General features: G+C 42.5%; 1 protein-coding gene across 3 annotated transcripts in view; it reads right to left on the reverse strand.

Moving 5' to 3' along the window:
• Positions 1-552: 552 nt before the first annotated feature.
• Positions 553-12,944, reverse strand: part of LOC120318652 (calsequestrin-2) — a 75,641-nt gene continuing 63,249 nt past the window's right edge. For 2 of the 3 annotated variants that reach the window (XM_039366554.1, XM_039366555.1), the window contains exon 12: positions 2,395-2,547. In XM_039366554.1, coding sequence (XP_039222488.1) covers positions 2,395-2,547 — 153 coding nt within the window. Of the gene's footprint in view, positions 2,548-12,944 lie in introns of all 3 variants that reach the window. The other variant, XM_039366556.1, reaches the window with a different exon arrangement.

The raw sequence follows: 12,944 nt of genomic DNA on the forward strand, positions 1-12,944 counted from the left end.
ATGACAAACCTGTCTCACTCATGAGAAATATCCAGGATGAGATGAAAGCAACATCATGGAAATATGGCAGATAACAATGTTGCAAGGTCAATTTTTGTAATGTTAGTAGGTGCAAAAAAAAGGAAAGACCTTCAGATAATATATCAGCTGAACATAATTTGAAACATGATTGGTAGTGATATAATCCAGAAATTATAGGTTCCCCATCACTGGAAGTTTTCAACCAGGTCTCCTGCTCAAGCACCTGGTTGGACTAGGAAAACCTCCAAGGTCCCTTCCCAACTTGTATTCTATGTTCTAATTGGATAAATACAGAAGTTATATGTGCATATGAATATACACACAATATGGAGTTTTAATGGAAATGTGAATCCTGATCAATCATCTATACAGAATAGTCTGACACTGGCTAGTCATGTTTTATCACCCTGGGGAAGGAAACTTGGAAATCAGCCTCTAAAAAGCAGGGCAGCGATGGATGGCCCAGATAGCTTTATTGCAGACTGAGTATTGATAAGCACAGAAATGAGGTAAGATGAAATGAAATCCTGAATCAGTCTAATCAAAATTTCTTTTTAATTTCAGTTGGGCAGCATCCAAAAATAAAACATAAGCATTACAAAGTACGGGAAATATATATCCTGAACCGAGCAAATTCAATATCAGTCACTACTGGTGATTCTCAGTTCTTCTGGTGTCTGAAGCAGAACGGGACAATTCACCCCAGCCATCTCTCTGCAGCCATCTCACCACGGCCATGTCATCACAGCCAACATGCCATGGCCATCTCATCATGGACAACTCACCATGAGACAACTCATGGTGAGTTGGGATAACACAATAAATGTTATCTACCACTGTTTCTTCAGCATTATTTCCATTTTTGTCAATAGAAATAATGTCAAAGAAACAATGGCAAATAACATTTATCACACTGAGTTATCCGCCTTGAATTGTCCATGGTGAGTTGTCCCATGGCAAATTGGTCTTGGTGAGTTGTCCCATGGTGAGATGGCTGCATCGAGATGGCTATGGCGAGATGGCTGTGGTGAGATGGCCATGGCAAGTTGGCTGTGGTGAATTTTCCTAGACCTGTATGGGGAATAGATGCAACTCATTCCAAAAGAAAGCCAACTGGACTCTTCCCCACATCCCCCGCCATGTTTTTTCCTCAAGTCTCCAAGAAAGTATGCCACTGGGAAAATGCCACCACACAAGATTCCTCTTACTGAATCTCAGAAATGAGACCATCAAATTTGGGGGATAATTTCTTCTGCTGCTGTCGAGGAAGGAAGAAGCAGGAAAGAGGAAAAGGATTCTGTCTGCTACTTTATCCCACCCCTCCATATGCAGATCTCTTGCCTTCCCTGCTTCTCTTCCTTTTGCTAACTGATTTCTCAGGCCAACAGTGGAGACCTCTGATAGCAGCAGTACAACTACAGCAGGGAAGGAGGCAGGCTATTATGGATCAGGGAACCGAGAGTGGCAGCCCATGGGATAAGCAACGGGGATTACCAATAGGAATAGCCACCACATGCATTACATTCCAAAGGCTGCTATTCTTATCAGATACAACTGGTAGAAGTAACTGGCTGCTGGGTAAGGCTCTATTCTCCCTGGCCACCAAAGCAAAAGTGGCCATGGAGTCACAAAGCACCCCATAATTGGAAGAGAGGGGAAAATTCTGCAATGGGCTATTTGAAGTCCTGCAATCACCACTTTTGGTGATTGACACAGAATGTTTGAATGGAGGAGGGATTGTTCTATCTTCTCCTGATACACAGTCCTGCTGTATCACTTTGATCTACTACAATCAACTCAGTAGCAGTTTGACTCAAAGACTGAAATTCCATTGTAGAGGACATGTCCTCCACAAATAGCTTGCATGCCCATGCAAGCTGTGGTAGGGAGGTGGAGAAAACATGAGCCCATAATCCCAAGCGATAGAAGAACAGGGAGAAAAGGTCTATTGCTCTTCACTATTTCCATTTTCTACACTTTGATTTGGCAAGCCATTCTGTTGGGAGTAGTGTAGCACAGAAATGTCCTTGGTAACTCATGAACTATTATATAATCCTGTATTTTCTCTTATTGTTATGAGTGAACATATCCATAAATTTAAAGTTTCCTGCAGAGACCATAAATGCTTAGCTTACACAATTTAAAAAATAATAATTTCTGACTTACTGTAGGTATAGTGTACACATTGTAGAAGCCAGAAGGGGGAAGATAGTATTTGGGAAGAGGAACAAATAAAAGAGATCAAGACTATGAATTTTCAATGGCCCTTAGAAGTCAAAAAGAACAGTATTTTCCCTTTAGATGGGAAACACTTTAAGGCATAGTATTTTGAGGCACACAGATTTTAGTGTACAGTATACGATGAGCTATAACCTAATCATCATCGTCGTCGTCGTCGTCGTCGTCATCATCATCATCATCTTCTGTGTTTATTTTGCTGGAAAGCACATCTTCTATCCAATCTTCTAATTCCTCAACTGTAGGGAGTTCATCATCATCCCTGATGTCCATCCAGACACTGTCAGCCTGAAAGGAAGGGTGAACATTTTCTTCATGGAGCATTGGGAGTTTTTGGAGCAAACTATGTTTAAATCTTAAATCTTCCCCAATTATTTATAAAGTGAGAGTTTAAGAAACTGGAGCTTAAAGGAAAAATCATTTGTGGATTCCATTCTACACCTCCTCCCAATAAACTGAATACAAAAGCTTTCAAATATAAGTTAGTAACACTACAAACTTTCAAATGTAAGTAGTAATACTACATGATCATATGATATATGTTAACAAATAAAAATTACAAATAATCATTTTTTAAATTATAATATTGTTAAGATATACATGCTAAAATAAAATTCCTTTGAATTATTCCAGAAGTTTGGGATAATCACAACTGTTGATCAACACTAAACAGAAGAAGAATAGAGGATATGTTGCCCATCTGCTTTCTGAGACACCCTTTGCCTTTCCCAACACCTCTCTTTTTGTTTCTCATTCTTATTATCTTGATATTTTTTCCAGAACACTACACAGAGTGAAGATAATCTTCCCAGAAGTTTCACAACAGATCTTCTGAAGAGGGCTTTTAAAATTAAGCCAAGGATTACAAAATGCCTATTTCTATTTCTTGGCAGGCATCCATCACTGGGGAGCTGACTGTCACAACAAAATACAGATAGTCCTCGACTTAACACCCATTCATTTAGGTACCATTCAAGGTTATAATGATGCAGAAAAAAAATGATGTGATCAGTCACATGATCAGAATTCAGGCCCTTGGCAACTGGAACGGATTTTTGATTTGCAGCATCAAAGGCTCATATGATTTCTATTTGCGACCTTTCCAGCTAGCTTCCAATAAACATAGTCAATGGAGGCAGTTAGATTTGTGTAACAACAGTGTGATTCACTTAATGACCATGGTGATTTACTTAATGACCATGACAAAAAGGTCATAAAACTAGATGTGACCCACTTAACAACTGTCTTGTTTAGTGATGGAAGTTTCAGTCCCAATTGTAGTTGTAGGTTGATGACTACCTGTATATGTCAGGGAAGCCCAATTAGTACAATAAGTTAAATGATTATTTCAGTACTAACAATAAGTTAAATGATTATTTTAGTACTAACCTAAATGAAACATTCTCTGAGGTAGCCATTAAATTGACATATTTTGGTTATTATTGTATTAACCAATTTTGAGATTAAAAGCAGCTAATTTCACTGTTTTAGGGCAAATTGCCTCTGGTTTAAAAGGGTAAAACATTCAAGTTCAGTATTTTAAAGGTCATTTAAATAATCATAAATTTTCAGTTCCAATATAGACAAATAGTGGATAGATGGAAGATGGATTGTAAAATGGGCTGGCTCAGAGAAGATGAAATTCTTCTAAAACAAGTAAGAGATCAAAGGCCAACTCATATAAAGAGAGTTTATGGGGTTTTAGTGGAATTGGATTCAGAATCTGAATTAGTTAAAGATTGTATGATTAAATGGGCACAGAATATTGGTGAATCGATTTCAATGGATACTTGGGAACTTATTTGGATAAGAAATGTTAAATTCACACAAGCGCAAAATTTAAGAGAGAATTTTTATAAGATGTTTTATAGATGGCACCTTGATCCAAAGAAAATGTCCATTATGTACCCTAATTTACAGCCGAAATGCTGGAGATGTGGACACTTGGATGCTACTTATTATCATATCTGGTGGACGTGTAAGCATATAAAAGCTTTTTGGATTAAGATATGGTGGAATATTCAAAGAATTTTTAGAAAGAGGGTAAAATTTACTCCGCAATTATTTTTATTAGGTATTGTTATTGATTGTGATGCTAAGGAGGTTATATTGATGTTAAATTTGATTACAGCCGCTAGGCTGTTAATAGGACAATATTGGAAGAAGGAATCCTTGCCTACTTTACAAGAGTGGTTTTATAAAGTTTCGTATTTGGCAGAAATGGCAAAGATTTCGGCTTTTTTAAAGGAGCAATCTCAAGAGAAATTTTTTGCGGTATGGGAAAAATGGATAAATTTTATACAACATAATTTGGATATAGAAAAATATTATTTAGCTTTTCTATAACTTGTAATGATTGTTGTTTTTTTTTCTTTCTTTCTTCTTTTTTTTACGCTTTATGTATTATTATTCATATACTTTTTTATATATGTTTTATTTTTCGTCTACCTTTTTCTTTTTTTCTTTTTCTCTCTCTTTTCTTTTTCCTTTTTTCCTCTTTTTTTTTTCTTCTTTTTTTTTTAGTATATATTATTCACTTTAAAGCTTATGTTATGTATATTATTATTATATATATTATGATTACGATTTTTATTATTATTATTAATTATCTTATAAATTGTAAACGTTATTTTTAAAATTTGTTAAATAATCCTATATTCAGTTCTGGGAAGTCGGGGGGGGGGAGGGTGGGGTGGTTTGGGAGGGGGGGTGGATGTTTATCTGTAAAATTTCTGAAAAAATTCAATAAAAAAAAATAATAATCATAAATTTTCTGAGGTTTTCGCGGGTGTTTGTATGTAGGTCTTTGGTTATTCGGGTTTTCTCCTGCGTAAAATTGGAAGTGTCTTGGCGACGTTTTGACGAAGTCCCATTCGTCATCTTCAGGCTGGTGTTTTCAGCTTCGTGCTTCTAGGAGCAATGTGTGATCGTAGCTGTTTCTTCCTTTTAACTGCCAGTGGGGGTTTGAACTGATTGGATGAGAGCTTGGCTGTGTTCTGATTGGATGGAGGTGTGTTCTGATTGGTTAGGAGCTTGGCTGTGCTCTGATTGGATGGGGGTTGGCTGTGCTCTGATTGGATGGGGGGTTGGCTGTGCTCTGATTGGTTGGGGGAGTGTTCTGTTTGGGTTTGGGTTTCCCTCCCTTTGCTTTGTTGTGCTCAGGTTAGTCTGAGTTGCACGGGGATGTGAGATGGTGCGCTGTATTGCTATTGTTTGGCTTCGTGTTCGTGGTCGTGCCTCATCTTCATGGTGGGTGTCAGTTTGATTCATGTATGGATTGGAGGGGTTTAAAGTGGCTAATGATGCAGCTGTGATCTGGCTTCTGGTTTGTGGTCGTGCCTCATCATCGGTGTGGGTTTGGCTTTGCTTTTTGCGTGGATGTGTGGTGGTGACATCCTGTGTGGCTTTTGTGAGTGTGGGTCTGGTGTCATTCTTTATGTAAGGGACTCGTTTGTCAATAAGGGCGGGTTTCCAAATGGCTGGTAGGTGGGAGGTATCATCTTGTTTGTTCATGCTGTGTGGGCATTTTTCTATCTCGATGGCTTCTCTGATTATTCTGTTATTAAAGGTTCAGTTTTGGCGATAGTTCTGGTCTTTTTAAAGTCAATGATTTAAAGTCCTGTGATTTTAAGGTGTTGGACCAGGGAAGAAGTTGGTTCCTCTTTTTTGACTGAGTTCTTATGTTCTTCAATGCGTGCACTTATTCTTCTGTTGGTTTGTCCGATGTATGTGGTGGGACAAGTGGTGCATGAGATTTCGTATACTCCTTGATTTTCTAATTCAATTTTGTCTTTGGGGTTTCTTAGGATGGTGGATATTTTTCTGTTTCTGTGCAGAATGCTGTCTTAATGTTGTGTTTGTGGAGGATCTTGCTGATTCTGTCTGTGGTGCCTTTTATGTAAGGGAGGAGGGCTTTGCCATTTTCTTGGATTCTGTCTTGGATTTTAGTGGGGATTTCTTTTTGGATTAGTTTGGTAATCTTATTTCTTTGGAATCCATTGGATATAAGTACATTAGTGAGAGTGTGTAGTTCGGTTTTTAGGTGTTGTTCATCAGCTAAGTGTTTTGTTCTAGAGATGAGTGTCTTGGCTACGGAGTTGATCTGTGCTGGGTGGTGGTGTGAGAGAGTGTGCAGATAGCAGTTTGTGTGTGTTTTCTTCTGGTAGATGGTGTGTCCTAGGGAGCCATTGGATTTCTTGTAGACTAAGACATCCAGGAAGGGAAGTTGGTTATTAGCTTCTGTTTCCATGGTGAACTGTATTTTGGGGTGTAGGCTGTTGAGGTGTATGAGGAAGTTGTCCAGTTTTTCTTTCCCATGTGGCCAGATTATGAAGGTGTCGTCTACGTATCTGAGCCAGAGTTTGGGTTTGTGATCCAGATTTTTCTAGAGCTTGGGTTTCAAAGTGTTCCATGTAGAGGTTTGCAATGACAGGTGAGAGGGGTGATCCCATGGGTGCTCCTTCTATTTATTTGTATTTTTGTCCATTATAGATGAAGTATGGATAGGCAGTGGTTGGTCAGATCTAGGATGTGTTTGGGGGGGTTATATTTGTTTTGGATAGCTGTCAAAGCTTTTTTGATAGGCACTTGGGTGAAGAGGGATATGACATTGAAGCTCATGAGTAGGTCGCTGGGCTGTAAGTTTTGTTTCTTTATGATCTCTAAGAAATGGAATGAGTTTTTTACGTGTGAGGTGATGGATTCTGCATAGGACTGTAGCTGTTTGGCGAGAAATTTGGCTAGGTTTTGTAGAGGTGAGCCTATGGAGCTGACTATGGGTCTAAGTGGGGTTCCTTCTTTGTGTATCTTGGGGAGACCATAGAGCTTAAGGCATCTGGATAATTTCTCTCTGGGAATGATTTTTTGCTGGATCTCTTCACTAATGGGGGAGGCTTTTATTTTGGATCTGGTGGTTTTTTATATATAATACATTATAATATATATATGAGGTTCACATAAGGATAACAGACAGGCTAATACAATCAAGACCACATTTCAGAAATTATAACTTCATTAAAACCAGAGCTCTTGAGTTTTATTAAAGCAGGGCTTTTTAACCTCGTTTTCTTGTAATAGTACAGCCCCCACTGCCACATCACTTTCATCCGCCTGTATTACGAAAGGCTTATCCATGTCTGGATGCCTCAGTTTGGCAGAAAAGAGTCTCTTTAATCTCTCAAATGCCGCTTGGCATTCCATTGTCCATTTCAGTGGGTCGCTAGTTTCACTGAGGATTCTGCCTTCGTTTTTAGTAAGTTCGTGAGGGGCAGGGCTATCTGGGCAAATGAGGGGATGAATTGGCAGTAAAAGTTTGCGAAACCCAGGAAACTTTGCAGCTGATTTCTTGTGAGAGGTGGTGCTCATTCTAATACTGCTCTGACTTTCTCTGGGTCCATTTCAATGCCCTGTGTGGATATACGATAACCCAGGTAGTCTATTTTTTCCTGGTGGAATTCACATTTCGATGATTTGGCATATAGGTGGTCAGCTTGCAATTTCTTTAAAACTGCTCTGACTAGATTGACATGTTCCTCTTTGGATTCGGTGAAGATAAGGATGTCATCTAAGTAAACCAGAACCCCCTTAAATAGGTGCTCCTTTAGTACCTCATTGATTAATTGCATAAATACTTCAGGGCCCCCTTGTAGTCCAAATGGCAAAATTTTGAATTGGTAGCACCCCATTGGGCAATTAAACGCAGTTTCCATTCATCCCCTTCCTTAATTCTAACACGGTAATACGCTTCCCTTAGATCTAGTTCAGTAAAAATTCTCCCTTTCGAGAGATGGGATAACATGTCCTTCATGAGGGGGTATAGGTTGTTTTCACTGATTGCATTCAATAGGCAATAGTCCATGCATAAGCGTAAAGTGCCATCCTTCTTCTTTCTAAAGAGGACCAGGGCAGCCACTTTAGGCTTGGCAGTTTCGATGAATCCCCTTTTTAGGTTTTTATTTATGAATCTTTCCATTTCCTCCTTCTCCTTAGGGGTCATGGAGTATAGTCTGGGCTTTGGGAGTTTTGTCCCGGGCTTGAATTCTATGGTGCAATCCGTGGGTCAGTGAGGGGGGAGCTCATCCGCCCTCTCCTCACTGAAAACTTCAGCAAGGTCTCGGTATTCCTCTGGTATTTCAGATAGCCCCTTTTCTTCTCCCATGGATGCTTTTTCCGTTCTTAATTTTGGTAGGTCCCCTTGGTGTTTTAAGTCCATAGGGTCTCCCTTCAGGAAATTGATTTCTGCTGTCCTCCAATTTACCCAGGGGTTCCATTTCTTTAACCATTCCAGCCCTAGGATCACTGGGCATTCCATGCCTGGGGTCACTACAAACGTTATGCCGTCCTCAAGGTTTCCCAGGGATAGGTGGACTGGTAAAGTTGCTAGGGTAGCTGCCCCCCCTGCCCCCGCTATGGACCCATCTAACTGGCCAAATGAGATTGGTTATACAGGAGATTAGCCTCCTCACAGGAATGCCAAAATTTGCCACTAGTGTCGGACTAATGAGGCAGTGGGTGCAGCCAGAGTCTATTAAGGCTTTCACTTTGACAACTTCAGTCATGGAGGGAGCTAATATAGTCACTGTCTTGAGGATGGGTGTGATGAGTCCACTTACCAGGGGTTTGAGGTGTCATCTGAGGTGTCCACTGGCCCTGCGGTGTAGGCTGGAGTTCCCTCCAAACATTGGGCAGAGTTTGGGGACTCCACAGCCTCTATTGCTCTCATGGCGGGTTCTTTTGGCTTGGCTGGGGACTTTCCGGATTTCCTGGTCGGTGATTGGTCTGGGTTGTGCTGAGGGGCTTTCAGGCGGCATTCTATGGCCCAATGCCCCTCTCTCCTGCATTTGAAACAGCCCATTGGCTTCTTGGCCGTAGCCGGTGGCTTCGCTGGCTCATGCGTCGGCTCAGGCGGCGAGTGGCCCAATGGTTTCCTCAGTGGTGCCTCTTCAATAGGTCGATCTCTGCTTCCTCTGCCATGGCGTACCATTTGTTGAGTTGGTGTGGGTCCCCTGGGGCAGGCAAGCATCATACAGGTCGTAATTTAGGCTGTCTTTGAAATGGCTAAGGAGGATGTCTTCCAGTCAGTTCAGCTTGCTGGCAATGGCCCAGAATTCTTGCATATATTCGGCTACCAGGTGTCTGCCTTATCTCACCATTTTTTTTCTTTCACGGGCTTTGCCAGGGGGTCCTCAAATAGCCTCCTCAGAGAGGACATGAAACGGTTGAAATCGTTGAGTTCTGGGACATTAGAATCGTGCAAATTCACCACCCAATCTGAGGCCGGTCTGTCCAGAGCAGATTGCACAATACGGATGCGGGCTTTGTTGCTAGCGATATGCTGCCCGTATTCCTCCATGTAGCTGAGGACTTGGGTTAGGAAAAACCCCAAGTGTGTCGGTTCCCCCTTGAATTTTGCGTCCAGCGGCAGGAGTCTTTGAATGGATCGGTGCCTTCGCCATTGGTAGTATTGTCTTCCACCCGGATCGCCATCTGTGGGTCGGCGAGGAGTGGGGGTTGCTGAAATGATCAGTAGTGGATCAGCAAACGTCCCTGGGACTACAGATTCCAATTCCCCCTCAGTGTCTTTCCAGCTGCAGCTCAAGGTGCTGGTGTGGCCGCGGTGCTCAGAATTCTCCTCCCCTAGAGAGCCGAGGATTCTTTTCATCAGGTTAATAGCTTTCTCTAGGATCCAGTTTGAGTGCTGTGCCCAACTTCCTTCCTCTTCGCTAACATGGAGGGATTTCTTCATCTCCTGCTTCCATTCTGGTTGGTGGGGCCCCCGTCTCAGGGTCACCTTTCTCGATCTCTTTTCCCACTCACCTTTCTTTCCAATGCCCATTGACCATCGAGGTTTGTGGTTATGTGTCTCCACCATCTCTTCTCCTGAAGAGTATGACATTCAGATCCCGACCGTTGGCAGGTTTTTGGTCGGGGGAAAGGCTCCCTCTCCATGGGGTTTCTCCCTTCCCTGCCTTGTTGTCTGACATTGTATTTTTTGCAAAGTCCCCTGGCAAGGTTCTCCCTTCCAGGTTGACTATTACTGCAGATCCTGTCTAATGTAAGGAACCACTTCAATCCACATCTTAAGAAAGCAGAACTCTTGGAAACCATTTCTTCCAACAGGAACTTTTATTAAGAGAAATTGATAGTAGGCATGATAGACAGGACCTGAGGGATTCCCTCACAAATCGATGTTTTAAAGTGTCCCTAAGCAACCCCCATCCCACAGTTCTTCCAGGTGATTTCTAGGTATTAAATCTAGGAAAGATAACATCAATCCAGATCTGTTGTACATGATCATGCAATAGTTCCTCACTTGATGGATAAATAAACCAGATTCCGGAAGCTGTATCTTTTTTTTTAAAAAAAAACCCTTTCCTAGTTGCCTGATAAGGAGGAAAAGTTCAGAGGTGCATAGAATAAAAGGCAAATGGTTACATTGTAATGGTTAGCAGAGGCGAATAAACAAAAGGTTACTTTGTAGTGAATAGAGGAAGTGAAAATAATAAAAACCCCTCCCCCTTGGGAGTATGGCAGGACCCAGGAAAGGGTAAGAATTGGTTTTAGATCAGAGGAAATAGATAGAAAGGAAATATATCTGAATCTTGACACTCTCATTGTCCCTTCCTTCCTTCCTTTCCTTCCATTGTCCCTTCCTTCCTTCCCTCCCTGCCATTGTCCCTTCCTTCCTTCCTTCCTTCCTTCCTTCCTTCCTTCCTTCCTTCCTTCCTTCCTTCCTTCCTTCCTTCCTTCCCTCCCATTGTCCCTTCCTTCCCTCCCTCCCATTGTCCCTCCCTCCCTCCCTCCCTCCCTCCCTCCTTCTTTTCTCCCTCCCTCCCTCCCTCCCTCCCTCCATGCCCAGGAAGGGACAAGGGGAGGGGGACAGGCTGAGGCTGGTGGCTGTGCTGCCGGTGACCATGGCTTGAAAGGCCACTGTAAATTGCTGGACAAGAGCCGCACAGTGTTAAGAACAGAGTGCCACCGCCTTTGCACGCGCCCAGGCAGGTTCGACATGTTGCTGGCTCATCTCGCTCAGCTCAGCCACTCTGCACGGTAAGAGTGCACCGCTTCCCACCAAAACCAGGCTGGGGTCTGGGTGGCATAGCGCAGGTAACGTGAACTCTCATGCCACTCGCAGTGTCCCCTCACCCAGAGTCCACGGTGTGTGAAGTGGGCGAGGGCCATTTGCTGATCTCCTTCAGGGGATGCCTGTTTTTCTCCCTCCCGCATTACAAATATCTTCCCACCACTCTACTCTTAACGCTGTGCGGCTCTTGTCCAGCAATTTACAGTGACCTTTCAAGCCATGGCCACTGGCAGCACAGCCACCAGCTGTGTTTCTTACCTGTTTGTTGCTGTCACCTGTGTGCACACCTGGCCTGTTTTTTGTTCTCTCCTCTCTTGCCCCTCCTCCTCCTCCTCCTTTTCTCTTTGGTGCAGCTCCAGCTGACTCTTCCTCCTCCTTCCAAGGCTGCATCTTTTTTTCTCTCCCTCTCCTGCCCAAACTACCTCCTTTTATATCTCTTCCTTTCTCCGCCCCCTCCTCCTCCTTTCTCTTCTGGAAGTGCCGATCCTAGGGCCTTTGCCTTACCCCAGCAGCCCTGAAGCTCCTGAAGACTCTCTCAGGGCAAGTCCTGCGCTGCACCACTTTGGCTCATTCCCTCTCCCCTCTAACAGTTGGCTGGGCTGGGCAAGGCCATGTACCACCTGCCACGTGCCAATGTACCACAGGTGGTATGCGTACCACTGGTTGAAAAGCCCTGTATTAAAACACATAACTTTTTTCTGAAAAACCTATGAGGAGAGCTGTCTCAGATCTCTCTCTCTCTCTCCCTCTCCCTCCTCCCTCTCCCTTATAAGCAATCCCTCAAATAACTCCATCCTATGCCACATAAGACTTTAAAGGGGAGAATCAGCACCTTCAATTGCATATGGAAGCCTGACTGGTAGCCAATGCAGCTTGCAGAATTACATAGATAATGAGCTATGCCTATAACTTCTCACGCTGCAGCATTTGGAACCAACAGAAGTTTCTCAATTGATTATAAATTTGTTCCCGGTCTAATTCAAGACACTGGTGATAACCTATAAAGCCCTATAAGGGGCCAAGTTATTTGAGGAATGACCTCTCCCCATTGACCTCTACCCACCCATCAGTTCCAGCAGAATGGTGGGTCCATTTTTCTGCTGCTGTTTCCCCTCCTTCCCCATAGAACCCCCCCACCAAGGTCAGGCTGGCTCCAACTTTGCTGGCCTTCTGAAAGGGTCTGAAGGCCTGGTATTGCCATCTGGCTTGGGGATCAGAGAGTACCATTCTTGAATGGCTATGCACTCTCAGTGATTGTACTGTATGATGTTTAATCATTTTTAACATTTGTATTGTCTGTATGGCTGTTTTGTTTTGTTTTGAGGTTTGTTTTGGGGGTTTTGGTATAGTTTAGGTTTTAATTGTGAGCTGCCTAGAGTCATTAATGCACAATGGGAAGCTATGTAAATTAAATAAATAAAATAATAAATGAAATAAAATTCACAAGAAAAGAGTAAAAAACTAGCAGACCTCTTCCTGGATATCCTCATCAGCGGAGGAAATGACAGCACACTAGAAAGCCAAGCCTATCATAGAACAACCTACATCAACTAAGTGTTCTGCTACTAAAGTACCATCTTATATATAATGAACAGGGTACTAC

This window comes from Crotalus tigris, unplaced genomic scaffold (assembly GCF_016545835.1).
Source record: "Crotalus tigris isolate CLP2741 ecotype Arizona unplaced genomic scaffold, ASM1654583v1 scf7180000020347.5012614909:4044961, whole genome shotgun sequence".
In the NCBI taxonomy this organism is placed as follows: domain Eukaryota; kingdom Metazoa; phylum Chordata; class Lepidosauria; order Squamata; family Viperidae; genus Crotalus; species Crotalus tigris.